The sequence below is a fragment of the Dendroctonus ponderosae genome, unplaced genomic scaffold (genome assembly GCF_020466585.1).
Source record: "Dendroctonus ponderosae isolate FM_Combo_2020 unplaced genomic scaffold, Dpon_F_20191213v2 Dpon_F_20191213_4, whole genome shotgun sequence".
Classification (NCBI taxonomy): Eukaryota; Metazoa; Arthropoda; class Insecta; order Coleoptera; family Curculionidae; genus Dendroctonus; species Dendroctonus ponderosae.
In genome coordinates this window covers 7,839,874-7,857,595 of record NW_026018611.1, presented here as the reverse complement: position 1 = coordinate 7,857,595, position 17,722 = coordinate 7,839,874, and the positions used below count along the sequence as shown (strand labels likewise).

At 31.6% G+C, this 17,722-nt stretch overlaps 2 protein-coding genes and 1 long non-coding RNA gene across 4 annotated transcripts in view; 2 read left to right on the top strand and 1 right to left on the bottom strand.

The window, feature by feature from the left end:
* Nucleotides 1–6,288: 6,288 nt before the first annotated feature.
* Nucleotides 6,289–10,890, top strand: LOC109537159 (pro-resilin). 2 transcript variants are annotated; one of them, XM_048665970.1, is made up of 9 exons: nucleotides 6,289–6,679; nucleotides 7,738–7,825; nucleotides 7,935–8,345; nucleotides 8,822–8,923; nucleotides 9,013–9,246; nucleotides 9,303–9,535; nucleotides 9,592–9,781; nucleotides 9,862–9,894; nucleotides 10,037–10,890. In XM_048665970.1, the coding sequence occupies exons 1-9, from the start codon at nucleotides 6,671–6,673 to the stop codon at nucleotides 10,339–10,341; spliced, it is 1,605 nt and encodes a 534-aa protein (XP_048521927.1). In that variant the 5' UTR covers nucleotides 6,289–6,670; the 3' UTR covers nucleotides 10,342–10,890. The 2 variants fall into 2 exon arrangements, with proteins under 2 accessions (XP_048521927.1, XP_019759318.2); XM_019903759.2 differs by having other exon boundaries at nucleotides 7,929–8,345.
* A 568-nt stretch (nucleotides 10,891–11,458) lies between these two features.
* On the top strand, nucleotides 11,459–14,200 carry LOC109537155 (ecotropic viral integration site 5 ortholog). Its single transcript, XM_019903757.2, has 8 exons — nucleotides 11,459–11,623; nucleotides 11,759–11,971; nucleotides 12,261–12,496; nucleotides 13,015–13,102; nucleotides 13,165–13,314; nucleotides 13,375–13,638; nucleotides 13,692–13,781; nucleotides 13,901–14,200. The coding sequence occupies exons 1-8, from the start codon at nucleotides 11,552–11,554 to the stop codon at nucleotides 13,922–13,924; spliced, it is 1,137 nt and encodes a 378-aa protein (XP_019759316.2). The 5' UTR covers nucleotides 11,459–11,551; the 3' UTR covers nucleotides 13,925–14,200.
* LOC125504250 overlaps nucleotides 11,824–17,722 on the bottom strand; it is a 24,581-nt gene continuing 18,682 nt past the window's right edge. The window contains exon 2 of the long non-coding RNA XR_007281369.1: nucleotides 11,824–11,949. This is a non-coding gene — a long non-coding RNA (uncharacterized LOC125504250). The remainder of the gene's footprint in view (nucleotides 11,950–17,722) is intronic.

Here is a 17,722-nt window from a genome sequence, read left to right as displayed (position 1 = left end):
TGTTTGCGCGCCTCAATCTTGACCATGCCAACTATAAATTTATTGTCATCCATCCTAAGCTATTCATTGGTTTTAGAATGTACAACCCTTGAGCAGCTGAATTCCTAATGTTGATCAATATTACCTTTTATGGCCACAAAATTAAATAAATTATTCATGACCCTACGATAATGCTTCTATAATAGCCCGGTTGATCTTGGTGTAGCACCAGCAATTATAGTATATTTTAATTGGTTGAATAAAAATTAACATTAAACCTAAAGACATAAAATATGTGGTTACACGTTGGTCAATCGAAAATAAAAATAAATGAATCGACCGGTACCATGCAATGAGGATTCCTGACTGGTCGTTGCAGCCAATTACTTTATCTCTTTAAAAGGTTTCGAAAAATCGGCGCGTAACAGTGTGTGGAATTGTGTGATGCATCTTGATTGTTTAATTATTTATTTTGCGTTCATTCCGATGACATCTTACAAAAACGTCAACGTAAAAGTTAATTGGATTAGAATAAAAAGTAGACCGACAGTGCTGAAAATGTCATGGTTTTTATCTTCAGCCTTAACGTTGAGCAATCGCAAGTTTGATAATAAGAATTTAATCCACGGCCTGTGATGTCGTCGAAAGATAGTTGTTTAAATGAGTATGTTGATTATTTGTACCACTCATTATTTCCTAAGAAATTGCCGTTTTCCCAACTAAAGCTGTATTGGGCGGGTTTAACCCACAAAGTTTTATGAAAATGTATCGAAAGTAGAGAAGAACAAAGTAATAATTTAACCTTCTTCACTCAAACTATTTCTTAAACCTAAAAATCTATGCACAGATATTCAGCAAACTGCAAATCCTACTTCTACGCGAGAAGGTATTTTTTCTTCCTTAATAGTTGAGATTTTCAAGTCGTTTAGAACATCATTTCCAACATACCACGGTATTTGAGCAATTAGTCAGCGATTTTTTCATTAAAATCTGCTGTTTTATGTTATAATTTTTTTTCGATTAATTTTAATTTCGAGAGATAACGGTAAATGGTGTACATTAATGTTAGTCAACACATTCCCTTCAGCCTCAGGTTGAGCGCGGTTCTGATGGATTTGATATGTTTGCTCCAGGCAGGCGACAATCGAGAAGCACTGCAAGTAAATTCGCATATTCTTTCTGAGAAATTTGTTGCCCATTTAAAGATACAAGCAAAGATATTAGTTTGCTTAACTTTAATTCGTCATGTAGAAGCAATTTTTCGAGCTAGTAACTCGTTATTTGTATTTGTTTGAATTTAATATGTAGATATTTTAATAAAATCGAGAACGTCGAAATTTTTTAGAATGACTCAATATTCAAAAGGCTTTAAAACTTTAAGCAAACATCTTATGGAAAGTCAAACCAAAAATTCTAATACCCAAGAACCGCCTGAAAATGTAAAGTCTGACCATGATAAATAATCAGATAATACACAACTACCCCTTAAAAAAAATTACAAAAAAATGTACTATAGCAGCGCAAAAAATATTTCAAGTAATATTACTAAACAAAATAAAAATAAAAGGTCAGTTATTCCAATAGCTGAAAAGTGAATAAAGTTTAGAATAACTTTTTCGAAGTGATTTACCAGATGAAAGAGATGAAAGCGTTGGAGATGACAACTATGAGGAAGAAGGCAGTTTTGTTGGACAACAAAATCCAAAATGCAAATGCATTTAAAACCGATGAAGTAAAAGTGACTACTAAGAACAGTAATAAAAAATAAATAAGAAAACTTGTATTTGCAAAGCCAAGGAAATATACAGTTAAAATATACAGAAAACAGAAAAATGTTATGCATTTGAGTGCTATCAAGTTAAAAGGGAAGAACGGCAACACATTTTGGAAAGGAAAACAGGTAGATGTTTTAGATAGAATGACGGAAACAGAAAGGAAAAGAGCGATAAACAGAAAAGCTGACTGTGTAAGCCGAAGAACTACGAACAACACTCGAAAAATGTCCTCAAAAATTCCCTTTGGATTCAGATTCAAACCCATCCTAATGTAACAAAACGAAATGATGAAACGTCTGAAACTGAAGAACTTAAATAATTTCCGAATTCGAGAAGAAAAGGTTGATCAGAGCTTCTATTGAAAGAAACATTTCTGGAAGTCTTATAAACGTGCCAACGTTTATATTTATTATTTTCAATTTTTCATAGTTATTTGAAGATTCCTCTAAACTGAATGTTTTTGATTCAGACCATTTAAAATGTTACCTATTAGATTAAGTAAAACTATAAAACTTTCAAAATATTGAAAAGAAATCAAGAAAAAAGATAGAACTTTCAATCATTAAAAACACGATAGAGCAAGATTATTATGCATTTTATGATTTCCTTGAAAATGAGTGGATTGGAATGAAACATTTCCAATGCTGATGTATTACCTACTTTCTTAAATACACTCAAACTCAAGGCACCGTTGTAATTTGTTTTTAAATATTATTTGTATTATTTTTATCTGGCACTGAATAGGAAAAATATGTCTGATAATTGTATTTGCATAGATATTCATGGTTTTGATGAGTTCCATGAGTTCAAAATGAGTGAGAATATAACGAGTGAAATTTGCCTAATCCTTTTCTAATAACCGATATTTTTGGTTTTGCTTATAACAATAAAATTGGGATAGTACTTATGTATCTCTATCCAGAATAGAATCATTAGCATGGGCATAAGGCTATTGGGATTAGCCCTGACCGAGAAGTTAACATTTTTGATTTGCAAAACTATTTTTTTATTTCGTTATTCTATTATTATTTTTATGCGGAATTTTTAGCGGCAGCAAATCGAAATTTGCACAAACACTTTTACAAAAATTTTCGGCGCAATATAAAATCTCATTAAAAAGTAGATATACTTTTTTCTCCTTGGTTTAAACGTATGTATGGCAAAATTTGCAACCCCAGCACATTCCCGGGGAAAAAATTATTCGCTTTTGCTTCGCATTCCTCTCGAAAGCATGTCCTTTAAAAAATTCGACTCATTCAAAGATGTGGGAGTGCTTTATCATGCATGAACCATATATGTTGCTGGATAATTAAGGGAACTTCGTAAAGTAAACCGAGAAATGTGTTCTGGAGATGTAATAAATAAGTTTCGTCATTTAACCGCGTTTTAAAGATCACAGGACTAATAATTAAATGGCCTATTATATCTTCTTGCACATCGCTAATGATAATTTTTGTTGAATGAAGACATTCCAAGGGATAAAAAATAAGCCTACGTTTCAATAATAATTTTCCTTAGCATATTTCTACGAATCAACTCACATCTGCTCACATTCAGTCGCTTAAGGTTCAGATTATAACTCAGATTGATTTATTATTGTCATTTTTTTACAAATGAGCTTCAACCAAAAAGTTTTAAACATTATGTGCATTAATAATGTGGAGCTGATTATTTAGCAGTGGGCGTGGAAAATTCGACCCCAGTAGCATGACTGAAGGTGCATATTTCAGTTCCAACCAGAAAAAGTTTCTCCCATCGGCTTTTAAACGTATATTGAGACTGATTTGCATTTTTTTATTTATAACATATGAGATATCTTATAAGTGTCGTATTATTTTGCCGCTTTTCTAGCCTTGCTCTAGTACTGATTCTTGAATCGAAGAAAAAAGCAGAGAAGATGTCGAAGTTATTGCTTAATACGACGAGAATCACGAGCCACATGAAAGATTTATTTTCCTTGGGTTTTATCTTTGAGACAGTTTAGGTATCGTAGCAGAATTTATTCCTTGCGAAATGCTTGGCGACACCACGTGCAATCGAGACGTGACTTTGTTCTTTCGATGGCAGAAAAACTATCTAGAATTTGATTGAATAAATCCTATAAGAAAAATTACAATATTTTAGCAAAAATAGTCGATGTACTATGATGAATGCATGTGAAAATTGATAAAATCTTCCAAAATGATTTCAAGCAACAAATTAAAGGGTATCCACACCATATATGAAGACTTGCACCACAGTATGGACGTAAAGAATCCATCAATAAGAAATATGCGACTCGTAACACTGACATAAAATGTATCAATTATACAAAAGGTATAATTAACACATATTCTATGTAATTAGTGAATTCCTAATCTGATTACAGAAACATGTCTTTTTGACATTTGGAAGAACGAATCTGCGACACATTCGAAGACATTGACCGTACCATTCTTGTGCTAATGAAATAGCCTCGTATATGCCGTATATTGCAGGTTGGTGCAAGAAGATCCATTTTCATTAAACACAGTAGGATTACCATTAGAGCGCGTTTAGTCCGAGAGAATTACAATCGCCATTTGTTCACTAACATCAACGTTCATACTTTATTAAAATAAGCAAATGTTTGCACAACCGAAGAAGTAAAATTACCTTTCTCGATAAGTAATTGTAAACTTACTTATACTTTTTCCTAAATAAAAAATACGATTTAGCGAGTATTTTCAGCTATACATGTTTTTAACTGACGCTGGCCCGAAACTAAAATCTTTGTCGTAAATCCGAAACAGTAAATTAAAATAAATAGTTTTTGTAGTCTTATGTTCTTATTAATATTTTAGAGAAACTGATGATGGTGGAAAACACCGAAACGTATTTTAATTGATAAATAGACAATAAATGACTGAAGCCCAGGAATTGATTTTGATTTGTTCTTATTAATATGTAATTTAGGAGAATACAATTTAAGTAGACAAATTAAGTAAATCAGTAGGACAATTTTATAGTGTAATTATCAAAAATTAAACGATCGTCGATGAATAATCGATTATTCATAAGCAGTCAGATCTTATGGACATGTTAGGTCAAGTTAAATAAACGACAGAAAATTGAAGGAAATATATTCAGGTTAAAACAATTGCTAAAAACCGGTGGTGGAATGAAAAATTGCTTAATTTTAAACCAAATTACTTCAAGTTATTTTGAAAACAGTAATTCATTAAAGAACTGATGCAAATATATTGTTCCAACTTAACTAACCAAAATAGTTTATGTTAAACATGTTAATAAAACATTTCATAAATTAAATTATTTCTTAATTTAGAATTGTTATAAATCATTCTTAATACTTTTTAAAACTTGGTGTTACAAATCACAAAATTGTAATTTTGAGAATACGTTGCAGGCGTAGCCTTAGTTTAGGGCCTCCTAACAACCAGAACGAGCCTAACTGGAATTTAGCAAATGATATTTTTTTATGTGGAAAACGTCGTTATTATAGTCGCAAGTTGGGTGATAAATAATCTTCGTAGCTTTTATCAAATACCGAAAACATCATCACGCAGAAACAAACATCAAGTTCTCATTTTACTAAAGAACTTTTTTATAATACTTTGACAATAACTAATGTATATGCATAACGCTCTTTATAATAACAAGAATATACTATAGAATGAAAAAGCAAAAGATAAGAGAGTAAAAAAATATTTTAGTGGTTATTGTAATAGAAATCATGTATATTTTCTTTTTTAAAAAACTCTTTTTTGAATTATGTGATTTATTTAAATAATACAATCTTCTTTTTTTCTACAAATTGAGTTTCGTATAATTTACCTATAAGTGTAAGAACGCTAAGATTCCTCCTAATTTCCTCTTAATTATTGTACTGTATTTTAACAAATCAATGTTGCTTTGTCAACATTCTAGTTTTAAAAAACAAAAACTAGACATTTTAAAAGAAAGCCAAATAATTAAGCTAAATTTTCCTGCATTGTTGATTATATTCTAAAAATACTTCTAATTCTTCTTCTCTCTGACTAAATTCTAAAAATCACCATTTCAATATATAATTTGAACCAGTCAAAATGTTTAAACGCTAAACATGAAAAATAAAACTAAAATAAAACAGAACAATAAATCATGATAAAAAAAATTGATCAAAACCTGTCAGACAAAAAATGAATTTGTGGGAAAAATCAGGAAACAATAGGCAATAGACAAAATTATAACGTTACCTTAATCTGAGAAAAATGTTTCGTACTGGACAAAATAAATTCAAATTATACACAAAAAGTATTATTATATCTTATTAAATTTAATTCGCAACGAAGCAATTATGGAAAATTATTTAACTTGACGAACTTGTATTGTATATTCTTCTTATTATTTTATATCGTTAACCCAACACAATCTGCAAACTTGTCAAAATTGAAACAAAATAAACTTTTACTCTAACTGAAGCTCAAATATAAATTTAGAAATACATAAGTGGTTGCCGGTAATATAATAAATATTCTATCACAAACATTTTTGTGTTCTCACGATATTTGCCCAAACTAAAATAAGCGTGAGAGCGGCAAGATTTGATTTTACGTGCATCGATGGCCCGAGATACCCTCCACACATCTGAAATTGCCAAGAAAGGGGACAGCTTCTTTCCCCTGTATCTTCTGCCATGCGACGAAAATTATTGCATAAAAAATCTAAGCGTATTTTGATCTAAATAGATGATTGTGAATCACGCTCGATTAAGTATAAAAGGCTGGAACATCTTCAACAGAATCATTCAGTAGTTGACATCTCTTTAGTAACAGTACTAAATTTTCTTAAGAAAATACACAGTTTGGAATCTCAAGAAAGTCAGTTGAAGATTTTGAATACTTAGCTTGGCAGCTTTGCTTGTTAGTGTTGAAGTTTAGTGTTTCATCAAAGTCAGTATGTTAAAGGTATGAAACTGCCTTACTTAAATATATTTTATTAACAATATTTCTACTTTACATGGTGGATGAATACATTTTGTATTAACCCTATATACCTGCTTTAAGGTTTTCCTTCGATTATTCGTTTTAAGTTTTTAAATCAAAATAAAGTTGTTTTTTCAAATCATCAACCAAAGTTCTTCTAAAATCCATATTAAATAACATTTCTCTCGATTTATGTTGGAAAATGTGATTCAATTTATATCTCTATAAAATCGAAATTTTCAATTAAACTTCATTACAAATCTAATAAAATAAATAGATAAAAACGTATTCACTCAAACATGGGTTGCGCAAAATAAATCCAAAAAAAATGTCATCAACATCAAATTGCGAAAACGCAATAATGATGTTTCTATTATGGTAATATCTACATCAGAATATTTGAAATACTTTGATGGAATCAGTTGCAGCTAACATTCTTAAGAGGCAATTAAGGACAGATTGCCTCTTTAGGAAGATTTGCATTTTTAGGACAGGTTGAGGGCCAACAGCATTAGAAATAAAAGAATGCTATCTAATTAGAAAAAGTTTGCCAAATCAAATTTTAGCGAAATAGTTTTTCTAGTTTCGTATGGGAATTCTGTTATGTCATGCATTAAAGCCCACTCATCTTCGGAAAACGATCGATTTTAGATATAAAATTCGCTTAACGTAAAATGCCATTTAGATCTCAAACGACTGTGAAGATTATACGGTATTGCAAAAGTAGATTCAAAGCCCAGAAGCAAATGGTGGGAAACCATTGTCAAAATCCGGCAAAGAATTTTAATGTTTTATACTTTCTGGGAACAATTCTACATCTAGCATTCACCCCCTAGAAAGTCAACTTGGAGGAAAGTCCAGAAACCTTGTATAGTTAACGTTTTTAAAATATGCGCGTCAGTTTTTTGTGTACTGTAAATATTCTTATTTATATCACTTTAACACTTCCGAATTGTCCTTTATTATTATTTATGGAGTTTATTACAGCGAATTATTTTTCTGTAAATGTTTAATAATTGTTCCAAACATTTTCTTTGCAGCTTGTATCTTGCCTGATTTTAATATGGACTGTTGTGGCCAGACCCGAGGCGCCTCTCAATTCCTATCTACCGCCGAATGGTAATGGAAGTAAGTCACTTTAAAAGCTTAGTTTTAGTCAGCGGAGTTTATATACTCTTCACCTTTTTCACTAATTACGTGTGAAATATATTTTTTTAAATTTTATTTCCAGATGGAGTTAGTCCTCGATACGGCCCTCCTGGTTATGAACCCGGTGTTCCTCTAGGCCCGAATGGAAATGGCAACGGTAATGGTAATGGTAATGGAAATGGAAACGGTAATGGATACAGCAATGGTAATGGAAACGGCAATGGATTATCCAATGGTAATGGCAACGGCAACGGCTATTCTAACGGAAATGGCAACGGTAACGGACTGAACGGCAATGGAAACGGTAACGGGCTGAACGGAAATGGAAACGGTAACGGACTGAACGGAAATGGAAACGGTAACGGACTGAACGGAAATGGAAACGGCAACGGCAATGGTTACAGCAATGGTAACGGTAACGGAAATGGATACAGCAACGGCAACGGTAACGGAAACGGCGCACCCATCCCTGTTTACGGACCCCCATCAAACGGCAATGGTATGCAGCGAAACTTGCATTAGAAAATATAATTTAGTTTCACACTTTAACAAAGTAAAACAAAAAATTCGCTAAGAATTATCCTCAATCTTGAGAAACTTGTGAAATCAGGAAATGGTTCTCCAGACCCTGACAGTGATCGTATTCCTGGAAGTAGCTATCTACCGCCAGCAAATAGTAATCGTAATGGAAATGAAAATGGTATAATAATATCTCCACTTTACGGAGTTCCTAACGGAAACGTCATTGGAATTGAAAACGGTAAATAACAAGCATATCTACTAGCTCAAGAGAATCGCCCATTACCCGATCATGCTAATAATCATTTAGAGAAACGGTAGATATTATCATCCATTTTCAATACCACTTCCAGATAACATTCATTTAAAAACAAATTTCTGAAACTTTGATTTCCAGAATTATAAACAGCTTTCAAGTAATATATTCTTCTAAATTTACACTTCATACAATTGCAGGAAACGGAAACGGAAATGGCAATGGCAACGGCAACGGAAACGGTAACGGGCTTCCAGCACCAGTTTACGGACCACCAAGAAACGGAAACGGCAACGGAAATGGTAAACCGATAAAATACGAACTGAAACTTGAATTTGCCTCTATATAAAATGAACATCCTCTAATGAAAATTCTTAACAAATTTCCAAAGGAAATGGTGTTCCAAAACCAGTATATGGTCCACCAAGAAATGGTAACGGAAACGGAAACGGAAACGGAAACGGAAACGGAAACGGAAACGGAAACGGAAACGGCAATGGAAACGGCCGACCCAGTTCAACTTACGGAGTACCAAACGGAAATGGAAACGGCAACGGCAACGGAAATGGCAGACCGAGCTCTACTTATGGAGTACCAAATGGCAACGGAAACGGCAACGGAAATGGTACCATGTCCTAAATATAATTAACTGAACCAGTCAACTTAAAACTTGACTTATAGGAAACGGCAGGCCTTCTTCCACTTATGGAGTACCTTCAAATGGTAACGGTAATGGTAACGGTAACGGTAACGGTATTGCTCCAGTATATGGACCTCCAAGAAATGGAAACGGCAATGGCAACGGCAATGGCAACGGCAATGGCAACGGCAATGGAAACGGTAACGGTAACGGCAATGGTTACGCTTCTAACGGAGGATACGCTAACGGTGGACCTCAAGAAGAAGAAGTTACGGTAATTTAAATTAAATTTGATTTGTAATTAAATTAAAAACTGAATCTATTATTCAGGAGCCCGCAAAGTACCAATTTGAATATGAAGTCAACGACCCAGAATCTGGAAACGAATTCGGGCACAAAGAAGAGAGAGATGGTGACCTTACCATTGGAGAATACCACGTATTGCTTCCTGATGGTAGAAGGCAAATTGTCCAATACGAAGCTGACTTAGACGGATACAAACCAGTCGTAACTTATGAAGGTATATACGATTTTAAAATTCGCATTCATTTATCTATCGATACATATACATCTATATAATTGATATTATTTTGATTTTAGGGGAAGCTAATGGCGACGGATCTAACGGAAATGGTAATTATGGCACTCTTACTTTATACATATTCAATGATTAGTTGGAGCCTGTTGGTCAAACCAACTATATTTCTTAAATATTTTCAACACACTTACTATTGAGTAATTTTATTAAACTTCTAATTCCGGGTTTCCTCTATAGGAAACGGTGGCTATCAATACAACGGAAATGGAAACGGCAACGGTAACGGTTACGCCAACGGCAATGGAAATGGTAACGGCAACGGTTACGGCAACGGAAATGGAAACGGCCACAGCAACGGCAACGGAAATGGAAACGGCTACGCCAATGGAAACGGTAATGGTAACGGTTATGCCAATGGAAATGGAAATGGAAACGGAAATGGCAACGGAAATGGCAATGGCAACGGAAATGGAAACGGCTACACCAATGGAAACGGCAACGGCAATGGAAACGGATATCCAGGGAGTAGTGGTCCGTATTGATTGTAGTCAATTCACTAATTTTATAATGAACCTCGCTCAAAGCTCTGGTTTATGTGATCAAGAAAGCTGACAAATATTTATAGATTGATCTTTAAATTAAATTCGCTCCAGTAAAAAAATTCTAGAAAGTCCATAAATTGTATTCAAAAACCCCTTTGACTACACAGTGTAATATTTGTCAACTATTCCTAAATCGACTATAATAGGAAAATGTATGTATTAGCTACTAAATATGCCAAAACACTTGCAATACTAATAGGATTTATAATTGATTAATTGTATTAATTCTACTAGCTATACTAGATAGTAGTAGATGCGCAATTAATTATTATTAAACTACTCTCGAAAATGACATATCTATTGTCTTTATTATATAAAGGTTTATGAAATCCGCTACTAGTGCATAAGTGTATAATCATATTTATTACCTACCTAGTAGTCAAAATAGTATACGTTATTTATTAAAGTATTATAAGTTTGATGACTGATGACGACTGCAATGTAATGGAACTGAGTATTGGATCTTTGCCACTTCTGCATTATGTATATAGCTCATAAAAATGTATTTATTGGAAATAAATATTTTGAGTAAAATAAATTTTTTTAATACTTATTCTGCCTACCTTATCAAATTTAGATAATAATTATTACGTGAGAAATTAAAAAATGTATACTATATTGTTGAAAGCTTGCTATAGCAGTGCGTTTGCTAATATGTTAAATTGACTAGTAACTTGAACATTGAACATTGAATTGAAACAACTAATTCAGCTAAATAAGAAACATCGCACTTTCCAACAGTAGAAACTGAACAAACCGCGAAAAAATGCATCAAAACAGCTGATCAATAATGTATTAGTCACTTAATTAAACTTATTAATTACATATTATTGTTTCCTACCATAAAGTTTAATCTTTTTCACGTTCCAAATCAAGGTAACGCATAGCATAACAAAAAGAATGTTATTTTAACGGACAATCAAATATGGATACTATCCATAATCTCAACATATGGACAGGTGAAATAAACAAAACATCTATGAAAAAACTTGCGTCTCTAATCGGCAATAACACATTGAAACTCTTATCAGAACCTTGAATAACCTGATAACAAATTAACATTAAGTTTTATTGTTAATTGTTAAGCTAGTTGCTTGTGCGTTGAGGTGTGGTTGAGATCATTATAAAAAAGTGTTTTAATAATTTCAACATGTTTCAATTCGTCGATAGTGGATATACAGCAATACTGGAAGGCCAACGGGAAAAAAGATTAGAACTAGAGGTGGGAACTCAAAATTGTTTATTTCCGCATTTAGTGTTCAATTAGTTCATTGATTATCGATAGAGAATTGAAAATTTTAAAATGGAAACGTGTTATTGTTCATTAATGCCACTACACACAATTGTTTTACTGTAGAAAGCCAAACGTTCTAATGAGGAGCTGAAACTCCGACTAAAGCATCTCGAAGAGGAAAATAGCCATTTAAGGGATACATTTACTAATAATGAGGTGGACATAATAACAAAGAAAAACGATTTAAACAACTTACTGGAAACTTTTCAAAAAGAGCGCCGCACTTGTCTGGAGGAGTCCCAGAGATTGGAAATCTGTAAAGAACAAATAGATTCAGTAAGCATCATTTTATTAATTCAATATAAAACGAATTTTAAATAAATAATTCACTTTTTAAATAGCTGATATTTAATGAGTACCTATTAAAAGACTGGAATCAGTGGATATTTAATTAAAAATCATATTTTGCGTAATTAAATTCCATTGAAAAATATTTGTAGTAAGGTAGCGTAAATTCTGTAAAAAATAGAATCGCCGGCATTGACCCGCAAATAATTGTTAAATAGATACAAATATCCAGTGTGTGATATTTTGGAAGCTTTCAAATGTTGTAAACTAACTTTAGATGAACACTTTCATTGACGAACTGAAACCAATCAAGGAATTATTGGGCTTTAAGCAAAATGTGGAAGAATGCTTACAAGACCTATTAATTAAAACCAAGTTGCGAATAGCAGAGAGTGAACATACACTTCAGGAGCTTCACGATTATTTGACTCAACTTGAATATGATGTTGAAAAAACGAAAAATGTCCATAGACAAGGACTAGGACATTGGCAGGATGAATACCTAGCCGCTAGGTAAAAAAAACATAATAAGAAACAAAGTATAGTTTCATTAATGGAAAAGAGTATGCCTTAGTTTCGATTTTAGTTGCTCAAATTCTCGAACACCAAAAAGGGAAAAATAGTTTCATGAAAGTGAATAAATAGTTTTTTACCTCGTATTAAAATTGTTGATGGCCCAACAACTTTTCATTTGAGGAAATCGGCCAACTAGCTTTAATTCATAAAATCCAATGCACGATCTCTTATTTATTTTCTTAGTTTGATATAATTCGTCCTTCGCGAAGTTTGCGGAATGTTTTAAAAAATAGCATATTTACAGCTAAGACCGCAGTAATTTGTGAAATTTAAAAGCGCATTCACTCACATTTTAAGAAAAGTTGCAGATCTCCCTGACAAACTGACGAAAAAACTTGAATTTAAAGCTAAACTTACATTCAAATAGAATTAAATTGTAAATAAAAAAATGAGACTGACAAAGAAAAATTGCAATTTGCGCTGTGAAAACAAGTAAAACAAAATACAATTTTCAGGTTAAGAGAGGCAGATATTATATTGGAATTCGATAAACTGAAAAGAGAATTGGCTGCAATTAAACACGATCTTGAAGAGAAAGCATTAGTAAGCCGTTGATAAAATATAACTGAAATCACACGAATATTCGTAATTTTGACAAATTTTAGATACGAGAAGCTAGACAAACAATTCATGGCAAATCGTCAAGAATAGGTCTTCATAACGATCCAATCGTTGAAGCCATATTGGCAGAAGAAGAAGAGTCGATAAATAACACCGTTGAATTTCAAAACGAAATAGATTTCTTGAGACATCAGGTCAAGATTTATATTTTGCTTCATGCAAATCATAAATAACATTTAAATAATTGTCTACAGATCAGAAAATTAGAGGATCAGAAGCAGGATTATAAAACTAAAATTCGATCGAACGAAGAAATGAAACTTCACATAAATGAAGTGAGAAGAAGTATATGGTTACGAGAATTTGAAACCAATCAAAAAACAGAAAATTTGAAAAAAAGCTACAAAAAACTAGCCGACAAGATGTCCCATGATCTGGGCAAAATCCAGAACAATATTGAAGAAAAAGATTTGGCCATAGCGCGAATTGAAGAGAAGATTAAAGAGTTACATTCGTTGGTATGATTGCTTTTGGCTTGTTATAAATATACTCTAAAAATATAGTTTTTCAGAACGAATCACTGGAACATGATTTGAAAATCTCGGCTCAAGAAGATCCTGCAGATGAACTGGAAATTGAAAAATTCAATTTAGAAACTGAAGTAAGAAACTTATTAATTTATGAATTAAATGTTTTTATACCAATTACTCGATTCTACATATAATCTTAGCTTAAGACAGCTGAATTAAATATAACTGACTGGGTCTTTTTGCTTTTCAGATACAGAGGTTAAAAAAAACTTGAATAAAATTTCACTGGCAGCACCAGCCCAGGGATTTAATCTTCACTACCTGCAAGACTAACATAATGCGAATTGTAATAAAATGTAAAGTGTTTATTTATTTCTACACAAGTTATTTGAAGTTTTCACATAACTATAAAATAAATAATCCGTTAGCGACTAAGTTACGTAAGTGAAAAAGCTAATCCCCTTGCCTAAAAATAATATTTTATATATATGTATATATGTATATTATAAACACTAAATTCGAACTTCTGATTAAATGCATTTTTAGTCAAGTCAGGAATTGATTCAAAATTTTATTAAAATGACTATAGAATAATGATAATTTTAACGAATCGACAATATATTGTCGATTCGATAACAATTCTATAGAATAAGTAAATAAGTTCCCGAATGGAATTCGAATGTTCTAAATATGGAAAATGCCAAATAGCTTTTTGTTAATTCCTTAGGTTATTAAAAAGTTTACTATGAGAAATAAAATATTGGCAACCCAAGTCTGTAAAAATACAAATATATTTAGATCTTAGCACGTTAACATACTTTTATTTACCTCGCGATATTGTCCTGTAAGATACGGTGTAATTTGAATAGTCCTTGTGGTTTTTCCTTAGTAGTAATTTTATATGTGAAAACAGTAATTTATATGTGTATGATTGTCACAGAATTTTGAGTTCATTTATTTATTAATTTAAAATATCGAGGAAAGTCATTATCAAAGCTTACCAGTCATCTTCACAGAAATCACATTTAGGGTATATAATGACAATTTAAAAATAGAAGAATCTGTATAGGAGTACGTATTTTTTTAAAATAAAGAACTAACTTCTACTCAGATATTACATAATAACAAAAACATTATCTGGCTTTTGCAAAATGCACTTCGACATTTTGGAGCGGGAGTTCCAAAATATTTAATTCATCGTGCGTTCGTCATTAAGACAAGAATATACCCAACTATTACGAGCTGGGAAAATGGCAAACAGAAAATGTTGATGCAATTTTTTATTAATCAAATATACTAGAAATTTACTGCTTAGATATTTCCAGTCGAGAAGCATCCGTTTTTTAATTTCGTATTATATAAATAAATATTTTTACTAACTTTACCAGCTGGTGAAATAAGTTCTTAGAATATTGCCAAAGTCTAAAAAAATATGAATATGTAAATGATTCTTACGATTCCGAATAAAACGAACTTTCAAATATGATCAAAATACAGTACTGACTGCAAAATTTAATTAGCTTATTTAAAATGATTTTGAGCAGTAGAACCACTCATATGTAAGTGATAAAAATATATTTCAAATGAAGAAATTAAGCTCTGCCAAATTATCATATATTTTGGATATTGTGCATAATTTAAGTGAACTTTGTAACTTTCTGATAGCATACATTGTAAAAAATGGAACGTATATGTCGTTACAAAAACAGGTATTTTAAATGATTACACGGAAATATTGCAATACATATAAAAAATAAATCACAAATAGACTTTTTAATTAACTACTTCCCATTATTTTAAAAAACAAAAAATGTATTAGTATACATGAAAATCAGTTTTATTCTTTGACTTTTTGGGTAATAGTTTCTTTATTGATAAAAAATGCATTTACATCTTCAGTTCGAATTGCTCTACACACTATAAAAAAGGCACTTTTTCCATTTTCACATGCTAGAAAATCAAAACAATTGCGCTTTAAATTGCGATGGAACGACACAATGACGTAGAGGCCTGGCAAGTGCATGTTTATTTAGTATCTATACCCTTGCACTTTTGAAGACAGTATGCACCTTTTGCCAAGCACTAATCAATGACTTTCAACAAAGTATTTCGGTTCCAATGTTTGCATAATCGACACTCAGCTGACTTGAGGTGAAAAATTTGGGGCAAAGCTCAATGCTATAGATTTTGCCGCAGCTTTGCCAATGTCTACGTAATGATCGCTAAATATAATTCAGATTTTTTTTTCAAACGAACTCTAGACTCCTTTACTAACTGCTTGAAAATATAACACATATTTTTAATATCAAACTTCATTAATATTATCATACAACTGGATATTATCTGTTTGTACTTTCAATACTTTATAAAAGACAAAGATTGATCATAGATGTTGATATGTAAGTACTTGATACAATCTAGTCGGCAAACTTAAATGAATTTCATTTAATCCGACGATTCATTTAATGAAGAAGTTTGAAGTTATGTGGTATACATTTTCATAAATCTCAGTTGTAACACTAACTTTTTTTAACTAGGTATGTAAGTGTGTATGTCAATACTGATAAAGCATAGATACTTTATGAACATACTACTAACTGAGCAAATTTGTAACTATTGACCTTCAAACGTTGCACGTGATCTAGACACCTTCATATCAAGTATATCAAACACCAGATAACTAATTGAACATCACAATTGAAAAAGTAGGCATTGTGCATCCAAACAATTTCATCTCTTGCACTTAACCCTCCTTAAATAATATAAAAATCGAAAAAGAACGTATCGAAGTATAGATCGAAAAAGAATGTAGGTACTTATATCTATAATTTGTTTTGGGACTGTGCAACTGATATTGCAATTTCCCAATAAGTTGAAAAATAATGCATCCGTAATCAATAATCAAGCTGAAAATGTATGATCACGAGTAATACAATTTTCATTAAAATTGTTGTCGAATCTTCCTCGTTCTTCTGGCGCAAACAAAAATATCAATTAGCCAATTGCTCTTACTTTTTCAAAACAATTTGTCTAAATAATTCGAAGAACACTGAATACTCTTATTGAGACAATTAGTTCGCAATTCATTACAACTATTGTTAATGATCAATATTAAGTAGTAAATATCTGTAATTTCTATAATCAAACTCTAGAACTGGATAAAAAACAAAAATATGCCGTAATTTACCGTTAGTTAAAGCCGAATTCACTTATGAGCAGCAAACCGCAAAATTGCTGGAAATAAGTGAAAAAGGTTCCCTTTGTCGCGTTTTTCAAACTGGTGTGGTCGAACAACATAAACAAAACTATTTAGTACAATTTTGCAGCAAAATTATTTAAAAGTGTGTTTATATGGCTAAAATCCATTTAAAACCAGATCGCCTAAATGTTTTTTTGTGGGAATTGCGTTGAATTAAATGCTATTGCAGAAAAGATATGTTTCTAACTGTATTAAATCATTACTTGAAATTTTAGTAAAATTATAGTTTTTGTCCTTACGTATTGTATGTAGTTATTATATTTTGTAGCGTTTGTTCAGCAGCAGCATACAACAATTAAAATGTCTTTCTGTCTTTCAAATTGAAGACGGAATTAAAATTACAAAATGTCTTTGAGGAAGTAGTGTATTGAATATGTATGTGAAGTATGTAATTGAAGGAAGTGTTGAATATGTAGTGTATTTAAATGATTTTTAATAAGCCTCAAGTATCTATCTATATTTATCAGGAAAAAATTGATAACTTTTTATCGGATAGTCGATTTTTGGGTTATTTTGTGGGACAAATGTTTCATTCATTATTCAATGGTTGTTAAAGGGTTTAACATTATTTGAACTTTAAGAGTACCAAAGTACTAAACTAAGTTTTAAAGCACTCCATATGTAATAATGAAATTTAATATAAAAGTTATTTTGTATAAACGTAAATTTGTAATTCGTTCACATTTAGCAATATAGGTATAATCAATATCTACGATGGTATGTTTTATATGTAGGTTATAAATACAAAGTACGTGCATGTAAAGATATTTTTCTTCATTCGTATTTTTTAGGAACAGCACACAAATAGTTGTT